General features: G+C 40.0%; 3 protein-coding genes across 8 annotated transcripts in view; 2 read left to right on the top strand and 1 right to left on the bottom strand.

Annotated features, from left to right (window-relative positions):
- dock9b (dedicator of cytokinesis 9b) overlaps window positions 1-2,725 on the top strand; it is a 75,188-nt gene extending 72,463 nt beyond the window's left edge. For all 5 annotated transcript variants that reach the window (XM_055226293.1, XM_055226298.1, XM_055226288.1 and 2 more), the window contains exons 48-52: window positions 227-437; window positions 514-704; window positions 788-888; window positions 1,010-1,148; window positions 1,923-2,725. In XM_055226293.1, the coding sequence (XP_055082268.1) occupies window positions 227-437; window positions 514-704; window positions 788-888; window positions 1,010-1,148; window positions 1,923-2,039 (759 nt within the window). In that variant the 3' untranslated portion in view covers window positions 2,040-2,725. The remainder of the gene's footprint in view (window positions 1-226; window positions 438-513; window positions 705-787; window positions 889-1,009; window positions 1,149-1,922) is intronic.
- A 1,092-nt stretch (window positions 2,726-3,817) lies between these two features.
- slc15a1b (solute carrier family 15 member 1b) lies at window positions 3,818-12,521 on the top strand. Of its 2 annotated transcripts, none has more exons than XM_033977245.2 (23): window positions 3,818-3,892; window positions 3,975-3,991; window positions 4,085-4,169; window positions 4,253-4,394; window positions 4,457-4,576; window positions 4,789-4,888; window positions 5,137-5,227; window positions 5,326-5,409; window positions 5,596-5,678; window positions 5,769-5,855; window positions 5,926-6,015; window positions 7,133-7,177; window positions 7,276-7,308; window positions 8,114-8,202; window positions 8,358-8,439; window positions 9,163-9,279; window positions 9,365-9,502; window positions 9,574-9,620; window positions 10,147-10,254; window positions 10,484-10,607; window positions 10,678-10,812; window positions 11,770-11,877; window positions 11,954-12,521. In XM_033977245.2, the coding sequence occupies exons 1-23, from the start codon at window positions 3,886-3,888 to the stop codon at window positions 12,173-12,175; spliced, it is 2,154 nt and encodes a 717-aa protein (XP_033833136.1). In that variant the 5' UTR covers window positions 3,818-3,885; the 3' UTR covers window positions 12,176-12,521. The 2 variants fall into 2 exon arrangements, with proteins under 2 accessions (XP_033833136.1, XP_033833142.1); XM_033977251.2 differs by having other exon boundaries at window positions 10,484-10,601; window positions 11,954-12,515.
- A 626-nt stretch (window positions 12,522-13,147) lies between these two features.
- Window positions 13,148-24,862, bottom strand: stk24b (serine/threonine kinase 24b (STE20 homolog, yeast)). The gene is made up of 11 exons (XM_033981209.2): window positions 24,077-24,862; window positions 23,169-23,399; window positions 22,983-23,039; window positions 22,071-22,179; window positions 21,377-21,534; window positions 19,869-20,054; window positions 19,616-19,764; window positions 17,583-17,706; window positions 17,421-17,489; window positions 16,478-16,614; window positions 13,148-14,953 (listed from the first exon to the last, which is right to left on the bottom strand). Exons 1-11 carry the CDS (start codon window positions 24,116-24,118, stop codon window positions 14,917-14,919), a joined length of 1,299 nt encoding a protein of 432 aa, XP_033837100.1. The 5' UTR covers window positions 24,119-24,862; the 3' UTR covers window positions 13,148-14,916.
- Between the last annotated feature and the right edge of the window lie 808 nt (window positions 24,863-25,670).

Genomic DNA, 25,670 nt, shown 5'->3' with positions numbered 1-25,670 from the left:
AGTCCTGGTTTAGTCCCAGTTTAGTCCTGGTTTAGTCCCAGTTTAATCCTGGTTTAGTCCTGGTTTAGTCCTAGTTTAGGCCGTTACAGTCGTCTAATCTACTGGAGACAAACAGGTGGACAAGTCTCTCCTGGTCTGATTTTGACAGTTTACCTTTGATTTTTATCATGTTTTTAAATGGTAAAAATCTTCCGTTGTCATTGTCATTTGCTGTGTCTGTTAACAGGTAAACCCAAAGGATCTAGACTCAAAGTACGCTTACATCCAAGTCACCCACGTCACTCCGTACCTGGACGATAAGGAGCTGGACGATCGCAAGACGGATTTCGAGAAAAGCCATAACATCCGGAGATTTGTTTTCGAGACGCCGTTCACCGTGTCGGGAAAGAAGCAGGGAGGAGTGGACGAGCAGTGCAAGAGGAGGAACATTCTCACGAGTAAATCACATACTAAAAGTTTACTTTCTTTTTTACGTTTCCAAATTAAAATCCTAATATCCGTGTGCGATTTCAGCCACACACTGTTTTCCGTACGTGAAGAAGCGGATTGCGGTGATGTACCAGCACCAGACCGACTTAAGCCCCATCGAAGTGGCTATAGACGAAATGAGCGTTAAAGTCGCCGAACTCCGCCTCCTTTGCTCCGCGTCCGAGGTCGATATGATCAGACTGCAGCTGAAACTACAAGGCAGCATCAGCGTGCAGGTAAAATGGAGTCATATTTAACTTACTTCATCCAAAAATACCACAATATCATTTAAACGGTTGTCTTTTTTCCCGCGGTTTAGGTTAACGCTGGACCGCTCGCTTACGCCCGAGCGTTTTTAGATGACGGCAGTGCCAAGAAATACCCAGACAACAAAGTTAAACAGTTAAAGGAGGTATTCAGGTAAACAGCTTTTATAAATACACAGTTATGTCCTTTATTCTGAGAAATTTTAATTAATATGTAGAGCTACGGGCGAGTATGTGCTCTCACAAATGTAATGTGTTTGCGTCGCCCCCTGCAGGCAGTTTGTAGACGCCTGCGGTCAAGCGTTGGGCGTGAACGAGCGGCTAATCAAAGAGGATCAACAGGAGTACCACGACGAGATGAAAGCCAACTACAGAGACCTGACCAGGGAGCTGTCCAGCATCATGCACGAACAGGTAGAACAGACAAAATGGCGGATGTCAACGAAGCATTAACCTCATTTAAAATCATATTAACTAACCCTATTTTTAACTAATTCTGTTGTCTAACTTTTTTGTGCTGGTCCGTGCAGATCGGAGGGTAAATCTAATTTCATTTAATCTCCTAATATCTTTACACAGTGTTTATTACCTTCACTTAACCCCACTTAAATATAATTTATTTTAATTTTCTGCCGTAACCATAGAGATAGAGACAGATTTATCAATTTATTCAAATCTTATTGCATATATAAAGTGTTTTTGAAGTAAACTGCTATATTTAAACCAAGTAAAAGTCTTATATTACACAAACTTGACTCTTTTGAGCTTTAATCCATGTTCTAATGCTGTTACCTCCTCAAAAACAGACCTGGAGTTGCTCAAAACGCTCTGTTCCACCTTGTGATGTCATGAAGTGGTTGTTTTTTTTAGCTAACAGCTCCTTTTTTACCTTTAGTTCAGTACAGATTGGCAACTCCAGAGCTGAAATCATCCAAATGATTCTAGAAATGAAGGTGTGTGGAGTTTAAAAACACAGCGGAGCACTTCCTGTATCACCGCATGATGACATCACAAGGTGGAACACAGTGTTTTCAGTTTGGGCTCAGAACTCAGCCTAAATACGTAGAGTTAAACATGTGTGAATGAAACAAAACACAACTCCAGGTCTGTTTGTGACGAGGAAACAACATTAACACAGCGTCATATTCGCCCTTTAACTCTTTTTTTTTTTTTAATGACTTTTCCCAGATCTTCCCAGTAGAAGACGGTTCCCGAAATGCCCTGTCCGACTCGATGGGAATCTTCAACGCCATCAGCGGCACTCCGAGCAGCCCCAACCCCCACGGCTCCACCACCGTACTCTGATATCGTCGCCGGTGATTGGACGAATCATCTGCCAATCAAATTTGACTTTGCATATTCCTACAGCTGGAAAAGAAGACAATTGTTTCCCATGGAGACTTTTTAGAAGTTGAGACTTTAATGTATATTGTATTTTGTCTTACAGTTTTTAATCCTGACGTATCTGGACACATGTAGTGACTAAGCAAAATAAGCGTGTTATCTAAATGGCCCTGGCTCCCCTGACCCCGCCCTGTAAACACGTTACAAAGGTCAAAATACACGCACTGCTTTAGAGTTTGGAATATTACCTCTTTTTATTATAAATACATAAGATTTTTTTACTTATTTTGTCTGCGTGCCGTGAATTTTTTTATCTCTCCGATGGATTTATCGCGATTTTTTCAGGCCAACTGATGTTCGTTTTTTGTAAAGCCAAGCAAACTTCATCATTTTAAACTATTTTGTGTAAAAAAAAAAAAAGAAACGTGTGCAATATTTTAATGTTACCACGGCGACAGTAACTACCTACGTATGCCCCCTGCCAAAGACGTCAGAAAAGTGCAATGCTCGGCGATCGTTTGCAATCTGTTATGATCTTAGACAAAACTTTTATCACTAGTCAGAAGATAGTTTTATGTATCGGGTGTAAATATGATTATGGCTTATAAATAAAGAAACGAATACCATCCGTCTTCTGCTTTTGAATTCGTCCCGTTTCATAGTGTGACTGTTTTAGACTTAACTACTGTTATGGGTTTGCTTTAAGATTTTAAAACAATTAAATTTTTTTTTGTAAAGCCCACAATCACAGCAGCATTTCCCTCTTTGGGCTGAACGTGAGAAATGATTTAACTGACAGAAAGTTAGAAAATCAACAAGGAAACAGACAAAACAAGCAAATGGAGAAGTGTCCCAGAGCAGAGCGCCCCCTGTCCTGTCCTCAGACCCTCTTCTTCCTCTAAGAACAACTGTCCCAGAGCGCCCCCTGTCCTTAGATTTTTCTTTTCAGCAAGGAAAAACCCAGTGGGAAAAAGATCACTCGCTTGTGTTGTTTCTGAAGTGCTGAAGTTCCATGAGAGAGAACTGCAAAGAGGAGTTTACACAGATCCTTTTTCAGTTCCGATACCGTTTTCGATAGCTGCAAGTATCTGCCGACTCCCGATATCAACCGATACCAAGGCGGAGACCAGAAACAGCATTTATTTCCTTTAAACTAAAGTAAAATAAGACAGAACTGATCCAAATGTGCTAATGTAGCTGCTGTTCATCTCTTAAGTAACAATGGAACAACTTTGTGTAAAAAAGGTTTCAATATTTTGAGACTTTCTGGCCGATGACAACCCGAAAGAATTCTTATAACATCAGTTTATACGTCCAAACAGGATATCAACTGAACCGATACTTGGAAAGCTGATATTTGAACTGGATCAATGCATCTCTAGTCGCAAACAGCACTTTTTGGTAATTAAATACAACTGAAACATTTTTAACTTTAATCTTCTTCTGCAGTGTTTTCATGTTCTCTTGTGTCGTCAGCAGGTGGCGCAATGGAAGTCCACGCTCAGAAGACACACGTTTGCTCCCGGTTCATTACAGTTTTATTTGGTTAGATACTGAGATTACAGAATAAATTTTACTGTGTTTATTTCCTCACACACAGCACTTATCGAGGAGCGGTCAGCGGCTCGTGGCCTGTGGCGTCCTGCACATGGGGAGGGGCCTGAGGAGGGAGGGGGCGTTCCTTTGGAGGTTACTTATGAACCCGGCTGCTCTGTGTTCGGCCTTTCTTGTAGATGCTCCACACACGGGACAATAATTATCGTGTGTGTTTTTTTAAGGATTCAGAGGGAGAACAGCAGCTGCAGTCATGGCAGGTGAGGCTTTGTTCAACTGTTTACTCAAATATGTTCTAAGGTTTTAAGTTCGCTAATATTATATTTTGAACTGGTTTTGCAGGACAGAAAAGTAAAAGTGTAAGTGCAGTTTTTGGTGCTCCTTTCACAGTTTCATCGAGTTATTTTAAATACAAGCATGTGTGTTTATGTGTTTGTTCTGTGCTGTTACAGGTGACTGTGTGTGGATATCCACTCAGCATCTTTTTTATTGTGGTCAATGAGTTCTGTGAGCGTTTCTCGTACTATGGCATGAGAGGTGAGCGCTGAAACAAAGAGTCTTACTTTACTTTGCAGTTTTATTTTGCATTTATTAAATCATGTTTAATATTCCCTCTGCAGCGGTGCTGGTGCTGTACTTCAAGTACTTTCTGAAGTGGGACGATGACTTTGCCACTACGATCTACCACACGTTTGTGGCCCTGTGTTACCTCACACCCATCCTGGGGGCCATCATCGCCGACTCATGGCTGGGCAAATTTAAGTAAGTTACATGTTTGTATTTATTTTTAAATCTCTTTTCTCTAACGTGATGCTTTTCCACAGGACCATCATCTACCTGTCCATCGTCTACGCGGCGGGACAGATCGTTCTGGCGGTGAGCGCGATTCACGACATCACAGACACCAATAAAGACGGAGTGCCCGACAACATGACCTTCCACGTGTGAGTACAGCTCAGGTTCTCTTCAGAGGAGAGATCTCTGTACTGTTCTTCAGAGGAGAGATCTCTGTACTGTTCTTCAGAGGAGAGATCTCTGTACTGTTCTTCAGAGGAGAGATCTCTGTACTGATCTTCAGAGGAGAGATCTCTGTACTGATCTTCAGAGGAGAGATCTCTGTATCGTTCTAACATAAAGACATTCTGTGTGTCCTCAGAGCTCTGTCCATGGTGGGGCTGCTGCTCATCGCTCTGGGCACTGGAGGCATTAAACCCTGTGTGGCGGCGTTTGGAGGAGACCAGTTTTCAGACGAACAGGTCAGAGGAGCTGATATCAGCTTCATCTCGTCAGCATTTTTGTGTCTCCAGCTGTTATCACTTTATAGACTAATGACCCACGTGCACATGTGTGTCTCACACACACACCACTGTGCCGCACACACACACCTGACACTTTATCACTGTTCAAGGTTATGCCCTCAGTTTATGTTCACTCATGAAAGTTACATAATATGTCTTTACATGAAACTCAACACTGATTTGTGTGTGAAATATTTGTTGAACAGGAGAAACAGAGAAGCACTTTCTTCTCCATCTTCTATCTGTCCATCAATGCAGGGAGTCTCCTGTCCACCATCATCACCCCCATCCTCAGAGGTAACACAACAATATAAATACAACATAAATACAACATCACATTTCAAAATAACTCCACCTAATCCCCCGTGTGTGTGTGTGTGTGTGTGTGTGTGCAGCTCAGCAGTGTGGGATTCACACCAAACAGCAGTGTTACCCTCTGGCCTTCGGGGTCCCTGCTGCTCTCATGGTGGTCGCCTTAAGTGAGTTAAAAACATTTATTGTCTGACCGATCCTCAGGACGTTTCTATGTCTCAAACACAGACTGTATGAATCTGTGTCTCTGTGGCCCAGACCCTCAGCTGTGAATCCTGTTACTGTTTAAACTCCCTGTACACGAGGTTTTATTATTAAATGTATTTTCTGACTGAAAACATGTCGTCCTGCAGTCGTCTTCATCGTGGGCAGTGGCATGTACAACAAGACGGCGCCTCAGGGGAATATTCTGGTTAAAGTTTGCAAGTGTGTTGGGGTAAGTTTGTTTCAGCTGCTCAATGAGAACGTTTTGGGTTAATAATGATAAGATAAGTCATGTTTGTTTGTTTGTTTGTTGTACCTGCAGTTTGCTATCAAGAACCGATTCAGACACAGAGACTCGAGGTTCCCAAAGAGAGAGCACTGGATGGACTGGGCTGAGGAGAAGTACGACGTGAGTGTGGTTTGTGTTTGTTCTTTTCACACAGTAGAGCTCTGGAAATAAAACCTCTTTGTTTTTCCAGAAACTGTTGATCGCTCAGGTGAAGATGGTGCTCAAAGTGCTCTTCCTGTTTATCCCTCTCCCCATGTTCTGGGCGCTCTTTGACCAGCAGGTGAGTTAACCCCGTCTGTGCCCTTTTCTTATGTGTTTGTCTGTGTGCAGCAGTGGAACGTAACAAAGGTAAACGAGTAAAGCACTGTACTCGGATACTTTTTACTTTTACTTCAGACATTTGAGAGCAGTATCTGTACTTTCTACTCCACTACATTTTTGAACTGGACTGAAAAGTAAAAGTGTTTTTTATTATTGTGTGAGACCTGCTGTGGGTTTATTTTTAATACGTTCATAATTTGAGCAAAACAAAAATATACAAGAAAAAACAGATAGAAAAAAAAACCCCATTGATTCAGTTGTTTCTGTAGCACAAATATTTCTCAAAATCACTACCTCCTCCTCTCCTCACCACCTGCTCCTCTCCTCCTTTCTCCTCTCCTCCTCACCTCTCCTCTGCTCCTCTCCTCCTCTCTCCTCAAGACCTCCTCCTAACCTCCTCTCTCCTCAAGACCTCCTCCTAACCTCCTCTTTCCTCAAGCCCTCCTCCTAAACTTCTCTCTCCTCAAGACCTCCTCCTAATCTCCTTTCTCCTCAAGACCTCCTCCTAACCTCCTCTCTCCTCAAGACCTCCTCCTAATCTCCTCTCTCAAGACCTCCTTCTAATCTTCTTTCCTCAAGATCTCCTCCTAACCTCCTCTCTGCTCAAGACCTCCTCCTAATCTCCTCTCTCCTCGAGACCTCCTCCTAATCTTCTCTCTCCTCAAGATCTCCTCTCTCCTCAAGACCTCCTCCTAACCTCCTCTTTCCTCAAGCCCTCCTCCTAACCTCCTTTCTCCTCAAGACCTCCTCTAACCTCCTTTCTCCTCAAGACCTCCTCCTAACCTCCTCTTTCCTCACCACCTCTGCTCCTCACCTCCTCCTCTCCTCCTCCATTTGAAGCTTTTGGAGACTCAAAATCTGCTCAAAACACTTTTACTTTTCACTCTTTAAGTATATTTTTAAACAGGTACTTTAATACTTTTACATAAGTAGAGTTTTTCACATGATACTTTTACTTGAGTACTTTTTTGCCCTGGTATTTGTACTTTTACTGAGTACTTCTTCCTCTTTCCTATATGACAGAGTACACATTGTTTGCATGTTCTTCTGACGTTTGCTTTAAACGTTGTGCTCAGGGCTCCAGGTGGACGCTCCAGGCCACGACCATGGACGGAAACTTTGTACGACAGTTTGTTTCTCTTTTTAAAATACCAAACATTAATATAACTATTTATTTAACTTATTTATGTGTGTGTGTTTTGTGTTTTGTGTTCAACAGGGAGTGTTCGTGGTTCAGCCTGATCAGATGCAGGTGAGAAAACGACAATAAAAGAACAAACTCACATCAAACACAAACAGTGATGAGGGAAAATACTGTGAAAATGTAAAATGTGTCACAGAAAAACTCAATATCTGCAGTAAAATGTGTTTGTAATGTGTCCTGAGACATGGACCAATCAGAGCACTGCATTAAAACACGTGGACCAATCAGAGCACTGCGTTAAGACACGCGGACCAATCAGAGCACTGCGTTAAAACACGTGGACCAATCAGAGCACTGCGTTAAGACACGTGGACCAATCAGAGCACTGCGTTAAGACACGTGGACCAATCAGAGCACTGCGTTAAGACACGTGGACCAATCAGAGCACTGCGTTAAGACACGTGGACCAATCAGAGCACTGCGTTAAGACACGTGGACCAATCAGAGCACTGCGTTAAAACACGTGGACCAATCAGAGCACTGCGTTAAAACACGTGGACCAATCAGAGCACTGCGTTAAGACACGTGGACCAATCAGAGCACTGCGTTAAAACACGTGGACCAATCAGAGCACTGCGTTAAGACACGTGGACCAATCAGAGCACTGCATTAAGACACGTGGACCAATCAGAGCACTGCGTTAAGACGGAGCGGAGAGAGAGAGGGAGCGGAGAGAGAGACAGACAGAAGAGAAAAAGAGAGGAGAAAGACAGACAGAGTTACTCAAAATCTGTTTTCAGAATCTGTATCTGCATCACAGACAGAACAGTTTCCCAAACACTGAACTAGAATAACTGTTTTGGTTTTTTTTACAAATACTTTAAGAGAAAAATGTCATTTCTTTTTCCTTCAGACGGTGAACCCGATCCTGATCCTCGTCCTGGTGCCCGTCATGGACAGTATCGTGTATCCACTGATTTCAAAATGCAACCTCAACTTCAGGTACGTCCGAAAAGTCCCATATCACAGGAAACGACATTAGAACAGATCAGAAAACAGAGTAACATGAGCCGTTTAAATCAGGTTCATGATAAAACGGCCCCTGTGTGCGTCAGATCTGCTCAGAGTTTGTTTGTTTGTTTGTTTGTTTGTTGCAGCCCCCTGAAGAGGATGACCGTGGGCATGTTCCTCGCCGCTCTCGCCTTCGTGGCCGCTGCTCTGGTCCAGCTACAGATCGATGTGAGTTTATTTAAATATTATGTTAACCTTAATGTCCCGTCAAACCTTCTCTCAAGTCAAAATGTCTAATGTCTTTGGTCTGTATAGTCTCTAATATCATAATAACAAATAAAATAATAATAATAAAGTAAAAGAAAAAGAAAATAAAACTCTTTAATATCGCAATAAATAAATTAAAACTCCATAAATAAATAAAATAATAAAAAATAGAAAATAAATAAATAAAATAATAAAAAATAAATAAATAAAATAATATAAGATTCTCTAATGTCGCAATAAATAAAATAAAAAAATAAACAAAAATAAAATAAAAAATAAAATACAAAATAAATAAATAAAATAATGCAAAATAAATAAAAATAAAACTCTAATATAAAAATAAATAAATACAAATAAAATAATAAAAAAATAATTAATTAATTAATTAAATAAAAATAATTTAAGACTCTCTAATGTCACAATAAAAAAATAAAAATAAAATAAAAATAATAAATAAAATACAAAATAAATAAATAAAATAATGCAAAATAAATTAAATTAAACTCTAATATCACAATAAATAAAATAAAATTTAAAATTAAAAAAATAATTAAAAATAAATAAAATAATAAAAATATAGATAAATAAATAAATAAATAAGCTAATAAAATAAAATAAATACCTGACCAGCAGCAGACCTGTATTGCTCATGACCTAACCTCTCTTCTTCTTCTTCTCTTGTAGAATTCACTGCCCAAGTTTCCAGCAGCAACTGAGTCCCAGGCCAAGTTTATCAACATGATGAACACGTCCGTGACGGGGCAGGCCGGAGAGTTTCCTCTGAGTCTGCCGTCTTATACGGTACTACATTAGCTCTGCGTCAGTGCTTTGTCAGTGTTTTGTTGTCGTTTTTATTGTAAAATCTCACACAAACTTCTCGTTCCAGGCCACTGAGGATTATAAAACATTTACAGGTCCGTTTAGCTTGAATCTGGAGGGAGCGGTTTACCCCGTCAGTTTGGCCGACGGAACACGCAACACTTTAGTCATAATCAAGGACGCCATGTCACCCAGGGCCATTCTGGTGATTAAAACAAATAGATTTCTTTATATGTTTGGATTTCCCAGGTTAACTGTCATGTGCTTTTTCTGTAGTTCGGCGACATCACAGCGAAACCGGACGAGGGCAAAAACGCGATCAGGTTGTGAATCGTGTGTTTTATTTTTATTTATGGAGAGTTTTTTGCAACAACAGACGTAGGAAAAGTAAAACATTTTCCAAAGCCATGCGTGTTTTACTGAAATCTAAATATTATTCCATCCATTTTTGATAAAACCACTTTACATTATTGTCACTTAGAAGATGGAAACTCAAATTTAAAAAAACGTTTGGACAGTTCTTCAAAATGGCGGTTTGTTGCGATTGAGCTCTTCATATATTTTTATGTAACGTTATAATTATAATAACTACACCTTATTAAACATGAACAAAGGCGTAATTCATAATGATCAAATGGCTTATTAAGAATGATTCATGCTCACTAACGACTTAATGAAACAAAACACAACTCCAGGTCTGTGTTTGAGGAGGTAACACTATTATAACATGGATTAAAGGTCAATATAGGACCGTTTAAGTTCCTAAACTGAATAATTATTCAGACTAATTGAGGTGTAGTTATTTTAAAGTGGAACCGAATCTATCATTTTCTCTTTATTTTCATGTAGATTCTTCAACGGGTTTAGTTCAGCTCTTAACATCACGACTGATGAACTGGACTTTGGAGACATCGTGCGAAACAACATGTCCGAATATCGAAACGTGACATCTGGAAAGTGAGTCTGCAGCTTTACACACTTTACATTTCCTCGTTTAGCTTCTTATTTATTTATTTCGAGCACATGTATCGGGTTCACTTAAAGCACATTTCACAAATTAGTCTTTATTTAATCTCAAAAAGGAATGAAAACATATTAAATCCCACCCCTATCTTCATTTAAAACATAAATTCAGTGCTTTGTTTACGCTTCCTATTAGCTCTGATTTGTTTGTTTTGATTTTCAGAGTAAAGTTCACGATCCTCGATGAAGCCACCTCGCAAACGTGTGTCTACGAGCAGACGCTGAAGTTTGGCAGTTCTTTCACTTTGCTCATCCCTCCGACTTTGACGCTTGGACAAATGGTAGCGGTAGGTTGTTTTGTTTCATTCTCCGTATAGAGAAATAATCTTCTACTTCAGCGTCTGCGTGTCTCTGCAGTGTCAGGGCATCGTTGAAGTGACGGACATAAACCCCAACAGCGTCCACATGGCCTGGCTCATCCCTCAGTACTTCCTCATCACTGCAGGAGAGGTCGTCTTCTCCGTCACTGGTTTAGAGTTTTCCTACTCACAAGTAAGTTTTAACATTTTTATTTAATTTTACGCAGTTTTCTTACTTCTGTTTTAAAGTTTCCTCGTCACAAACAGACCTGGAGTTGTGTTTTTTTGTTGAGTTCTTCTTCTCTCAAACTGAAAACACTCTGTTCCACCTTGTGATGTCATCATGTGGTAATCCAAATCCAAACTCTGTTTTTAAACTCCACACACCTTCATTTCTAGAATAATTTGGATGATTTCAGAACCTGGAATTGTCAATCTCTACTGAGCTAAAGGTAAAAAAGGAGCTGTTAATGTGAAAACTACCACTTCATGACATCACTAGGTGGAAATGCAGATAGACTAATAATAAAGAGTTATTAAAACATGTAAATGAAACAAAACACAACTCCAGGTCTGTTTTTAACGAGGAAACAGCATTAGAACAAGACTTAACGCTCACAAGAGTCAGTTTTGTGTAATATCGAACCTTTAATCTGCAGATAGAGACACAAAATTACTTTATGGCAGAGTCAGGCCTCATGTGACGCTCAGAACCTCCAGAATTCACTCACTGAGCTGCACAGGCTGCACTAGCACTGATTCATGATTGGCTGCAGGTTCTTGGGGTTTAAGTAGTGACCAGTCAGATCAGAGACAGTGCTTTTAGGGTTTATTATTATTTATTTATTATTATTACTTCTACTATTACAATTTTATTATTATTATTATTACCATTTTATTTATGATTTTTTTTTTTTTTTTTTTTTTTTAATGATTGTTTTCAAATCTACAATACTTCAATTCATGGAGTTGTTTTAATATTTATTACGCCTCAAAATTTGTAAAAACCCCTGATTTAAACATTAGAACCGGCAGCTTGTACAGATCAGGTCACGTTTATGTCATTTAAAATACAAATTCTAAATACCCTTCTGTTTAATAAAGCATTTTATCAACAACATGGAGTGATTTAACGCGTCTTTTTGAACAGGCTCCCAGTAACATGAAGGCCGTGCTGCAGGCGGGCTGGCTGCTCACCGTCGCCGTCGGAAACATCATCGTGCTGATCGTCGCTGAAGCGGCTACACTTCCTGACCAGGTGGGGGAGCTAACGGGTAACGCGCGCTCCATATGTAAAACCTCATCTCCTTAACACGTCTGTTTTTGTGTTCCAGTGGGCAGAGTACATCCTTTTCGCCTCCCTGCTCATCTTAGTCTGCATCATCTTTGCCATCATGGCCTATTTCTACACCTACATCGACCCGGTCCAGATCGAAGCGCAGTTTTCTCAGCCAGAGGACGAGAAGAAGAGGAAAAGTCTGGAGATGACGAAGAGGGACTCCATAGAGAAGAGGAAACATTCAGATTCTAACAGCTTGTACCAGACCAAAATGTGAAGTGTTTTTTTTGTCGTGTGTGACTGAGCGAGCGCTGGATCACATGGAAATCAACATCAGTGTTTGGAGAATAGTTGTAAAGCGTTTTGAGGTTATCCCAGTAATTACATTTTAGTAGTTTTATCTTAAAGTTGTTTTAAATGTATGTATTGTAATATATCTGTAATATATTAGAGTTTTTTATGCTATATGAAAGTTGCATCTACTTGGATATTTGGACGTGGTTCTGTGGTCAAGGACATAAGTTGGCCATAAAATAATTGTGTTTGCTGTTGCCAGTAAGACTGTGTACACGAGGTAATAGACCACACCTACAGCTGCACTTAATAAAAGTCTCTCCTGGCCTTAATTAATGTGTTTGTGTCCAATGGGCTCTATTATATTATTTATTTTAATCATTTATTATTTTATTATTATTACTACTATTATTACTATCACTATTTTATTTTTTATTTATTATTATTACTACTATTACCATTTTATTTTTATTTATTTATTATTACTGCTACTATTACTATTTTATTTTTATTTTTTATTATTACTATTACCATTTTATTTTTTATTATTAATGTAATTACTATTACTATTTTGTTAATTTATTATTATTATTACATTTTAAGTATTATTTATTTATTTAATAGATCCATAGTCTCTATTCACACCAGTCATGGAGCTATTAAAATGACACAAAAATAACACCAGCACGTTAGCGAGCTCACTGTATCTCAAAACCGTCACTTTTATTTAAAATCGTAAAACATGAAATTAAAAAAACTATGAATATTAAAATGAACTGAAATAAGGACTATTTGATTGTTTTAAATCTAAAATACTTAAGCTCATGGTGTCGTTTTAATATTTATTATGCCTCAAAATGAGCAAAAAACCCAGAGATAAAACTGAACAGGAAGCAGTGACGCCAACAGTGCGGTCGCTGTCGTTTCTACGCACAGTAAAGCAGCGGTGGCAGCGTTTCGTTAGCATTAGATCTTTATTTCTCATGTCACTTTGAAAGCTTACAAGGAGCTTACATTTAAACTTGGGAATTCTCAGATGACACAAGCAAAGATTATATACAGTACTATAAACCGCTATAATAAAGGAGGCCAAATGTACAGTTCTTCGTAGCATATGTTTTCTGTAACGTATAGATATTTTCGCCCATTTTTCCATAAAGCATTCCATAATCCATACTTACTCTTTTCAGTTATAAAAATATTTCAGATATTTCTTTCAATCCCTGTGTTGACAAGTGCGTTTTGAAGCAACTCCTCAACATTATTGCTGCATTAGCACAGTAGTAGTAAATTCTGGAACTCTTAAGTAAACATATATAGTAAAACATGGCTATTAGCGACTTTTATTTGTTGTTCCTAATACAGATTTTCTTTTTTTTCTTTTTTTTAATACTTCACACACTTCCAAAAGTGCAAAAAAAAAAAAAAAAAACAGGATCTGAAATTAGAAAAAAGGTGCAACTCAAACGAAACGTCCGGTGAGAGAAAAGAGAGGACATGGCACTCCTAACGTCGTGAGGAAGCGAGACGAAGTTTAGACGATTCAAAATGGCATCTGAAGTTGGCAAGTTTTGGCCTGATTTGCGGTTACGGTCCTTGCCTCAAAAGTTGTCACCTCCACGTTACTTTTTCACATAATGCTAAGGGGAAAATAACAAGCGAGGAGAACACTTTGCGGTCAGGGTTCAGTCAGACGTTGTAATTTGAATTTTAACGTCGATCGGACATTTTCAGAGTCGTTTCAGAAGCGCCGCTGACCTCCTCCGACGACGACGTCTACGCGGCAACAGCACGAGTTCTCCCTCCGCCCACGCGAAAGATCGTCTTCTACTCCTAAACAGTGCGTTTTGTTGCTCGGCTGGAGACTGAAACGGTAAATCGGATCCGTTTTTTTGAACCACTGAAATACTGAACGGAAATAAACGGACGCACAGACGTAATTAAACAAAAAAAAAAAAAAAGAAAAAAATGTGAAGATCTGAAAAACCCAAGGCATTTTCCGTTTCTTTCTGTTGGAGTTTTTGAAAATTTTAAATACCTACTTTTTTTTTTTAAACATGATCAGTATCTACAAAATGCACACGACCATTTTGTACACAGTGATTTTGTTTTTTTTTTCTTAAACCCCCCGAAACAAAACAAAAACTAGTTGTAATCATGTACAGGTACAGCATGGCGACCCCTCCTCTCCACTTAAAGCACTTTACCTGAGGTTTCGTTAAGAATGCTCTTTTTTTTTTGCCTCTAGGGGGAGTCGGAGAGCACACACGCAAGCACGCTCGCACCCATTTGCACAGCTCGTCATGCTTTCCACGGCTATGGGGGGATGTGACGCCTGCATTCAGCGGAGGAGGAGGAGGAGGAGAAGTGGAGGAATCCTGTCGTGAATTAGGGGAGATTTTTCAGCTCTTTGTTGAGAAAAATTCAGGCGCTGCAAGTGGAGCATTTACAAAGTCTGGCAACCCTAAGAAGCGTCCCCCCGGGTTCCACCGCCGTCTAAAAACTACAAAAAGCTCCTTCCAAGAGTTTCTCAGTGCACTGCTAGCAAGTGTCTGGAGTTCAGCTTTACTTTTTTTGTTTTTTTTGTTTTTTTACAGACTTGGTTGACTGCCTCTCTCAAAAGCAGGTGGTCAAATGTGTTCAGCTGGTTTAGAGTGACCCCTGCTGGCGAAAACATGGCTGCTGCGTGAAGGGTTGCGCTGGTCTGCGGTAGCCGAGCGGTCACTAGGTGGAGGAGGAAGACGTCCTGCTTGTCGAATAACTGCAACAAACGGACATGAAAAGGTGCCGTTACACATTATAAAAGCTTTGTCTTTCGCAGGGTTTCCACGTGTCATTTGAATTCATTTTCCAGGACTTTTCCAGGAAATTTTAGTTGTGTAATCGCGGCATTTTCAAACACATTACCCCCTTTGTTTATAGTTTTAGAATGAAAGATGTGGTCCAAGCCTAAGTCTGTACCTGAAGTCCACAATTATTGCAAATTAATTCTACACCAAAGGCAATCGACTGTATTTTATGTAAACGAAGCAAAAACTGAACTCAAATTAGACACGTGCGAACCTAATATCGACTTAAAATAAATTTTAAAAAGTGTTCATGACTCATTTTCCACATTCGAGAGATATTTGTGAGCAGCTTGTGGCGATTATCATGGTCAAAATAACTGCAATTAATGATTAAAGTTGTTGCGGATATGAATAATTATAACTTAGAGTATTATGAATGAGCAGGGCCGTCAACTGAAATTTAGAGGCCCGGGGCAATAAGCCTCACATGGGCCCCCCCTGTAATATAAATTAATAAGAAGAGGGTCCAAGTCTGGGCTCCCTAAGACCCTGGGGCCCCGGACAACAGACCCTTTGTCCCCCCTGTTGAGTCTCCCGTGGATAAGTCTTTTTTTTTTTCTGCATGTTCAGGTAATAATCATCTTTGTTGGCGATTATCACGATTAAATAAAATGTCCCATGGCTTATTTTTATCACAATAAATGATGTTACTGTTTATTATCTCGTCCCTCGTTGTGAGGAAAAAGAGGGAGGCCTGTATGTGACGCCAGGTTCCCGTCAAGTAGGTAAGATAAAAGATGTGGAGGGAGGGTTTGTACAAAATACGTCTAATTTCCTGCATTTCGGTGGATTTTACAGGAGGCAGTAAAAGTCTGTATTAATTTGACACAGCAAAGCAAAGTGTGGAGACATTTTCAAGGACAAAATATACAATTTCCAGGACATTTGGACTTTTTTTCCCCCCGAATTTTCCATGTCACTTTCACGTTATCTATATTTGTAATTTTAGCTTCACAACTAAATAAACCTTTTTCTTCTTTTTAAACTATGAGATGTAGTTTTCTAGATATATTTTTTGTGATTTATAGAATTTTAAAAAGAGATTCTTCTGAAATAATCTATTGTCACGATCTGATATTTTGTGTTTACCTCAGAGCTGATTCTTTTCTTGTTCATGTTGTTTGTCGTTTATGTTTTTTGTTGTTAATTGCTTTTGTGGGTCACACTTGGTTGCTATGGCGACACGCTGTTGTGATGGCGACTGTCAGTTTTGTCTGTGGCTGCTGTGGTTTTGTGCTTTTTTTTTAGTGTGGGTTTCAGTCTAGAGTCGCCCTCAGAAAATAAATAACCAGAAGAACTTCAACCTGACTCCTCACACCAGTACACAGCAATACACACATACTTCTTAGGACTTAAATCTGAAAACAGTAAGAATATTTGTATCATGTATCGTTGCTCACGTGAGTCGCAGACGTGGAGCTGGCAGTAGGACGTACCTCTGGAGTCTGTGGACCATGTGAGCCACGAGTGAGTCGGAGATCCCGGGATAAGCCTCTTCAGCCAATAAGATGGCCTCCCTCAGCTCGTCCAGGACCATGGGGTTACCGTTCACCTGCTCCTGCCGCGCCTTCAGCTGCACAGAGGGAGGAGTGAGTAACGAACGCAAACACGGGCAAATAGAAAGCATTTACTATTTAAAAAAAGGTCCTATATTACTCAAAATGAACTTTAAATCATGTTCTAATGTTGTTTCCTCCTCAAAAACAGACCTGGAGTTGTGTTTTGTTTCATTCACACATGTTTGAGTCGCACTTTATTATCTCAAAACACTCTGTTCCACCTTGTGATGTCATGAAGTGGTAGTTTTCAAGTTAAGAGCTGCTTTTACCATTAGAACTCAGCCTAAATCTGCAGGGTTTGTGCGTTAAACATGTGTGAATGAAACAAAACACAACTCCCGGTCTGTTCGTGATGAGGAAACGACATCAGAACAGATCAGAAAATAGTGTAACACGGGCCTTTTAATACCATCACTGCTCTTTTCAAACAATAAATGTCCTTAAATCCGCTTTATTTGTGCTCGTGTCTCTATGGTTTTCATCTTTGTGGATCATTTTGTTAGAATTCACACATTTTAAATCACGACATTCATCTAAAACAACTTAATAAAAGAAAGAGGACAAAGCAAAATGGCGTCTTGAAAACAGTCGATTAAAGATTAAACTCAAACGTGAATCAGTCCAAACACAACGTCAGACGCTCGACGAGAAGAAACGACTAGAACACGATTAAAAACTCTGAAAAGTCCATTTTGCAGAATACGTCGGAGTTAATCTTCTGAGTTTGCTACATTCTGGTGGTTGTGAAATGAACCACAAACTAAACCCTCGTGAGCACATCTCCGTGGACATAAGACATGAGTTTGTGCAGTAATCTTACCTCAGCTAATGCAGGAGAGATGACAGTGGTCAGGCTCTGTGAATAAGGCCTCTTTGGAATGTCTTTTGTCTGCGGAGAAAATAGAAACAAGTATTAGATCTAGCTTGAGGGGTCAATCTTTAATTAGACTCAGATTACGGTGCTCAGATCTGTGTTCTTTACCTTGTCCGCTGCTCCCGACTGCCCCTCCCCGTTCTGCAGCTTCTTGGGGTCCTTCTCTCTGATGGTGAAGATCCAGTCGTCGCTGCCGAAATCGTTCCCGCCCGACGCCTGGCCGTCCTGCTCCCTGATCGGACGAGAGGAGAACGCTGCTTAGTGCATTTATTAGGACAACGGGAAGTTTTTATGATTCAATTTAGGTTTATTTCTTTACAACTTAAGCTGAACAAAGAGCTGCACAAAAAAAAAAAAAAAAAAAAAACAATACACAGATCACACGACACGCAGCAAAACAATAAAACACTAAGAAATCCTGTCTATTAGGCATAAAGTCACAGTTATCAAGGCCAAAATAATTACAATTAACAATTATATTACGATAATTATAGTTTCTGACAGTTTAAAAATGTTCTGGATGTGAATAATTACTATTTTTATATTAATATTTTAACAGCTGTTGGAGCATTTGCTATAAGTAAAAACAACTGATCTACAGGAAGAACTCGTTTTTTCTGCATATTCTCGTGAAAAAGGCGATTATCTTTGTTGGCGATTATATAAAAACTGCCACGAACGATTATTGTCAACCCTTTTTATCACGATAAACGATATTACTGTTTATCGTCCCATCGTTATTGTCTAATATTAAATGACAAGGAGGAGAGGTGGGTTTTCAGTCTCGTCTTAAACTGTGTTACAGACTGAGAGGATGTGACAGGCAGAGGGCGCTGTTCCGTAGTCTGGGAGCTGCTACACAAACTGCTCTGTCACCTCTGGTCTTGAGGCTCTGGGGCGGAGTAAAGAGCTGCAGCAACTCCCTCAAATAAAGAGGACCCACAGAGTGCACACATTTAAACACAACATTTTGAACTGCACTTGATATAAAACAGGGAGACAAATAAACCACAAGTGTGTGTAAATGAACAAGACTCGGAAACATGTTTAAAAGTCCCATATTACGCTGTTTTCCGATCTGTTCTAATGTCGCTTCCTCATCAAAAACAGACCTGGAGTTGTGTTTTGTTTCATTCACACACAACAGTTTAACACATAACACAGTTCTTCTCTCAAACTGAAAACACTCCAAAGCTCAAAATGCTCCGTTCCACCTTGTGATGTCATGAAGTGGTAATACAGGAAGTGCTCCGCTGTGTTTTTAAACTCCACACACCTTTATTTCTAGAATCATTTGGATCATTTCAGTCCTGGGATCGCCAATCTGCTACTGAACTAAAGGTAAAAGGAGCTGTTAACGTGAAAACTACCACTTTATGACATCACAAGGTGGAACGGAGCATTTTGAGCTTTGGAGTGTTTTCAGTTTGAGAGAAGAACTGTGTTATGTGTTAAACTGTTGTGTGTGAATGAAACAAAACACAACTCCAGGTCTGTTTTTGAGGAGGAAACAACATTAAAACAACTTAATTCGAGTCAATTTTGCATAATATCGAACCTTTAAACCTGTAAACTTTTTAACCTGTGATAACGTGTAGCTCTGTTTTTAATGTTTTATTGTTTAAAATGGACAAATGTAGTTATTCGTTTTGTTTGTTTTTGTTTGTACAATTCTCCATTTTAACAGAGCACTCATGAAAAAAGAAAAGAAAAAAGTCTGGTGCTCTCATCGATAACAAAATATTGACGGTCAACGATAATATTGAAACTAATTTATGCCACTGACACAAAAAGTAAAACTATCCCTAAAAAAAATAATACTAATAATAATCCAAAACTGCAATAAATAAACAGCAGAATGAAACACTTTGGTGGTGAGTTTACATATATAATTAATCATAAAAGCTATTTATTCAGCCCGAAACAACTCAAATCTTTTTAAAAAACACACAAAAATCCACAATAATACAAAGAAAAAGTAGCCATGATAAATACTGACTCCCGTTTAACAGAAACTAAACGTTAAGTCGTTAAAATCTCAGTAAGTACAATGTAATAGCTGCTAATTACACATCCTTACACCATGCATTTAATTAAACTTAACATAAAACGTAAAGGAGTGTGTGAGAGAAAATACGCACGAGTCTGATTCATCTGAACTGGAATCGTTGGCTCTGGCCTGCTCTGCTTTCCACCTCTTGTACTTGTCCACCAGCTCGATCAGGTACGACGTCTTTTTCGCGTGACGTACAATCAGCTTATGCTTCAGCAGCTCTTTGGCAGTTGGTCTCTGCGGAAAGGAAAAAAAACAAAACACAACAACTTCAAAATCCCTCCAAAAATCTGCCATATTCAATAGAAAACGCTGAGAAAAAAAACAAAAAAAGTACTCACAAAACTGGGCTCTTTGTTGAGACAAGCGTCGACGAACTCCTTGAGCGGTTTGCTGTAGTTGCCCTCCAGTGTGGGCGGGTTGTTCTTTGGGATCAGGAATAAAACCTTCATGGGGTGAAGCTCTGAGTGCGGAGGTTCGCCTTTCGCCAGTTCAATGGCCGTGATGCCCAGAGACCAGATGTCGGCCTGTGACGCACAAAACCACAAAGAAATACATTAGAATCAGCGGCAAAAGGCCAGAAGTGTGTATTTGTACAGCACAATTTGTACAAAAAGTCATTCAAAGAGCGTTAAAAATCACAATACAACAAATCAAAACATAAATAATCATCATAAAAGTAACATTAAAAGAGAAGAATGCAGTACTGTACTACTTTTACATCATTAAGTATCATTTTAGGTATCTGTATTTTATTTAAGTACATTTCACTGTGGATCCTTTTTACTTTTACTTCAGTACATTTGAGAGCAGTATCTGTACTTTCTGCTCCACTACATTTTTGAACAGGACTGAAAAGTAAAAGTACTTTTTACTATAGTTTGAGACCTGCTAAAAATTCTGAGGGTTTATTTTTAACATGTTCAGAATTTGAGCAAAACTAAAATATACAAATAAAAACAGATTGATTCGGTTGTTTCTCTTCAACAAAATTCAGCACAAATCTTTATCAAAATCACTACATTTGAAGCTTTATTAGACTCAAAATCAGCGTGAAATACTTTTATTTTTACTCTTTTAAGTACATTTTTAAACAGGTACTTTAATACTTTTAAGAAGATTTTTTCATGTGATGCTTTTCCTTGTGTTTCTTTGTTTTTTTTGCTCCTGTATCTGTACTTTTAATTAAATACTTCTTCCACCGTTGATCTAACACATGTAGGAATTTTACCTTATATGAAATACTTTTGCATCATTATACAGTACATTGAGAAAGTCTTATTTTTAATGTTTTAATCGATGTAAAAACAGCACACAAACTGGCAAAAACAAATCGTAAACACTCTGCCAAGGCACTACTCGGCAAAGAGGTCGTTCGTCTACTACTACTACTACCACCACCCACTACCACCCACTACTTCTACTACTATTACTTGTTGTTTTAGAGAATTTAAAAGGTCCAGTCCATGATTTAAAATAGTACAGACCAACTAATGTACTATATACACAACCAGGCAAAAGTTTGGACACTCATTCAATGTTTTTTTCCTTATTTTTACTACTTTCTGCATTTTCTAAACACACAGAAGATGTCAAATATATGGTAGCAAAGAAAAAAGTTGAATAACTATAATTTTTTTTATATTTTATACTCAAAAAATCCTCAAAATATCCATACTTTGCTTTGGTAAAAACATTTAGCAGAGTTATTTTCACTTTTTTAGTAGAGTATTAGAATTATTTAACTTTTTTCCAAATGTAGAACATATTAAAATTAAAGAAAAAAAAACTTGAATGAGAAGGCGTGTCCAAACGTTCGACTCGCCGCTACAAACGTTGCTGCCGTTACCTTCGAGTCGTACGCAGACTGCTTGATAACCTCCGGCGCCATCCAGAACGGCGTGCCCACAAAGGTGTTGCGTTTAATCTGGGTGTCCGTGAGCTGACCCGCCACGCCGAAGTCCGCTAGCTTGACCTCTCCTTGCTCCGACAGTAAAACGTTAGCCGCTATGGAAACAAAAGGACACAGATCAATATGGCCGCCTCCCTCGCGCAACACAACAGTCTCTCACACTGATCCACAGACAATTTACTCGCCGATAGCTGTCGAAGAGCTCTTAGTAAGCTAATGCAGCACCTTGGAGATTTACTAAGTGGGAATCAATACCATTAAGGCGGTATTTGATATTTGTGCTATGGGAAACAGTCGTCCCCGGGCACAAAGATGGCCGACAGCCTCGTACCCGCAGACTGTATATGTAAATGGGCATAGCTAACCTGCATCGACTCTGGCTCCAGTTCACTTTACACTGAAAAACTGTCCGCTCTCTGTACCTGCTGCTGTCCGACTCGTCATTTTGGTCTTAAATGTTCGTATTAACCCGCTCTACATGATCCTGGAAGAAAAGATTGGCTCTTTGGTTGCTATGATACTCACGGTCGGATTTCCTAATATGAAAATCGCCTCCGAATTGGCCGCTATAACTGTTTGACTGGAGTCGAAATGCCGTGGGTGACGTCAAACTCGCTCAGTCCACATGTACCTTTAATATCTCTGTGGATCTTCTTCTCCGAGTGCAAATACTCCAAACCCTTCAGGATCTCTCTCAAGATGGTCGCGATTTGTATCTCATCCAACGGTCCAGGTTCCATCTAAACACAAAGCAAAAAATAAATAAATAAATAATCAGACTGGCAGATAAATAAGTTCCTCAAAAGGTGACGACGCATGATCAGTTTATTGTTTTATACCGATGCTGACAAATGCGATATCTAATCAGAGTAAAACTGTATTGTAAACAAGTCAACAAGTCCAAAAGTACATCAGCTTCAGAAGATAACCTTGTGTATTTGGTACTAACGCTTTCACTTTAAACATTTGTGTGCAGCTCTAATCAGCCTTAAATCCACCCTGCTGCGCTCGTGTGTCTCTATAGTTATAATCTCTGACACCTGTGGATTGATGTCGTTTTGTTATAATTTACACATTTTAAATCGCAATATTCATCTTAAACGACTTAACAAAATAAACAAATCCGCCGTGTTCTGCGTTAGGAAACTGCGGTGTCCAATGGGAGCGGACGTCGCCGTAAACGTCATCACAACAAAGCGACGCAAAATGGAGTCTTGTAAATAAGCGATTAAAGATTAAACTCAAATCACGAAATCTCGAATCACTCGGAAAAACAACTTCAGAGGCTCAATAAGAAGAAATGACTAGAACACGGTTAAACGCTCTGAAAAGTCCATTTTGCAGATTAGGTTAGATTTAATTATAGCAGTAATATCTGTAGAAACCTGTAAATTTAATGTATTACTTGAGGATTAGGGCTATAAAAAATAAAGCCCAAATTTGTTTCGCACATGTACGTGAAATCTTGTGGCATTGTGTTTCGTTGCTATTATGAAAACACACAAACGCTTATTAAAGGGTTTATGAAAGTGATGAAACTTACCAAGTCTAATGCTGAGCCTCCACCCAAGTATTCCATGATGATCCATAGTTTTGTGTCCTGAGCAAATAGGACAGAAAGACAAAGGGTTAAAGCAAAGAAATCTACAGAAGTGAAGAAAAATTAAGCGTATCCAACTTGTGTATTATGTGTATTTAAAGGTCCTATATTAAGCAATCAGTAGCACACCTTGAGGTACGAGCCGTAGTACTTGGTGATGAAGGGGCTGTCACACTGGCTCAGGACAGTGATCTCCTGTTGGATGTCCTCGATCTCGTCCTCGGCTTCTTCCAGGTCTATGATTTTGATGGCCACGACCTTCTGCGTGCGATTGTCGATGCCTTTGAACACTTCGCCGAACGAGCCCTTGCCAATGCGCTCCAGCTTGGTAAACAGCTCCTCTGGGTCCACTTTAGTGTTCTGGGAAAAGCGAGGAAATGGAGTTTGAGAGAAGAAATAAAAACTGAAAGACAGGAAGCAAATGAACAACAACAGCAGCAGCGGTCACATTTACTCAGTAAGAAAGAATGTCTGTGTGAACCCACAGCAGCCTCTGTCTAACAGCACACACTTCACACAGACCTTGGCACATAAAAAGACCTTCATGTAGAACTATTTAGAATGTTTAAGAAGCTCCAAGCCCCATTGTTTATGACACGTTTAGAAGTGTATAGTCCCACATCTCATCATCAGGGGGTATATGCAGCCAACTACGTGTAAAGAGGCAGATTTACATCTCCCAATAACAACATTCACTGTGTGTGTGTGTGTGTGTGTGTGTGTGTCAGTGTGTGTGTGCTGATTCAGCCCCACAGTGATGATAGTGCACAGGAAAGAACAGATTAGGCACAAAATCAATCATGTTTATCAGGTTCCTGTATAGAAAACAATGGACAGATTGTTTCATGTTCTAATGAGCCATTGACACAGGCTGAGTGTGTTAGGCCTATTGCCCTCTCACCAGAGGCTTGCTTGCACACACACACACACACACACACACACCCACACACACACACACACACCCCTGCATCCTGGGCAGGTGGCCCTGCACACACACACTGACACACACACACACACACACACACACTCTCTCTCACCTGCATCCCTGGCAGGTGTCCCTGTACTGGGGAGTGGGCCATGCTGCTGTGGTGTTGTGGTTCTTGTTGTGTTGTTGTTGTGTTGTTCTTGATGTTGTTGTTGTTCTTGTCTCTCTCCGCGGGGCTCAGGTCTGTGGACAGAGCTCTGTCTTTGTGAAGTCTCTCAAAGTTTATTGTAGCAGTCCTGTGTGGAGCCTGTGTTCGCTCAGAGACACTTTCCTGTCCCAGTTCCTCTTGTTTCTCTTTCAGGTCACTTCAGGAGCCGTTAGGAGTTGACTGAGCTCATAGCGGTTTGGCTAATTCGGAGAAATCCGCAATGTTAGCATGCTAACGGAGGAGGTAACTGCACTAGCATCAGGTGAACTTGTGTTTCCCTCATAAAAGAGTGATGTCCAAACCACTACCTCCACACGTGTGTCCCACAGAGACACTACAGTCCTGTGTGTGAGACTACAGCCCTGTGTCTCTGCTCTGTCCCGCTGTCACTCTGTTAAACCTCTAAACTCCACAGTGTTGTCAGCTAGCTAACATGGTTAGCTCGTTAGCTAACACCACAGACGACCTGACAAACGCTCTGTCAGCGCGCTGCCTCTGGGACTGTCCGCATACCGCGACTGTCCACCTCCAAACCCGCCTCAGGACCGCTCCTCCCGGGCCGTGTGTCCACGGTACCGTGTCCTCTGGTCCTCTACAGCTCACACGGCGGCAGCTCCTTTAGCCTCTGTTTTTGTTTCCTCCCTCACTTTCGTCCCGTACTCTCGGCCATCTTGTCAGGGCCGTGACGCTGCTGCGGGGCGGACCCGGATCTGGTCAACAACATCCAGAGACAACATCCAGAGACAACATCCAGAGACAACATTCAGAGACAACATCCAGAGACAACATCCAGATCCATGCTACACCCAGAGCCAACAACCAGATACAACATCCAGATACAACATCCAGATACAACATCCAACTCCATGCAACATCCAGATCCAACATCTAGATCCATGCTACACCCAGACCAATGCAGCATCCAGATCCAACATCCAGGGACAACGTCCAGATACAACATCTAGACCCATGCAACATCCAGGTCCATCCCAGATCCAGGCAACATGCAGATCCAACATCAAGACCCAACAACCAGATTCAACATCCAACTCCATGCAACATCCAGATCCAGGCAACACCCAGATCCATCCCAGATCCATACAACATCACATCCACACACTGGATCCTGACCACAGACTGTATCTGTATCCGACCAGCTTCTCCAAACATGGGACAGGTGAACAAAGACCAGGTGAACAGAGACAGTGCGTTTTATTTTTCTTCAAGCCTGTCAAAATAATGTTGGTAAACTTACAAGTTTCCTCACCTACAAGTGTGCACAGGGCGTTAGAATCTAAATTAAAGTTACTCAGCTACTGAAATATTTATTAAAGCATCATGAACCAAACTCTGAACATCCACAGGGCTGGTTGTGCGCTCAGGACAGGGGGACAAAGTCTTTTAAAATATGTGTCTAGTGGCAGCAAATGATAAAAAAACAATGCTACACTATTAAATGTAACAATAACTGTATTTTTCACTGTCTCCTTTGACTGAA

This window comes from Periophthalmus magnuspinnatus, chromosome 2, assembly GCF_009829125.3.
Source record: "Periophthalmus magnuspinnatus isolate fPerMag1 chromosome 2, fPerMag1.2.pri, whole genome shotgun sequence".
In the NCBI taxonomy this organism is placed as follows: domain Eukaryota; kingdom Metazoa; phylum Chordata; class Actinopteri; order Gobiiformes; family Gobiidae; genus Periophthalmus; species Periophthalmus magnuspinnatus.
The sequence above is the reverse complement of the archived record's forward strand: the minus strand, read 5'-3'. Positions and strand labels throughout refer to the sequence as shown.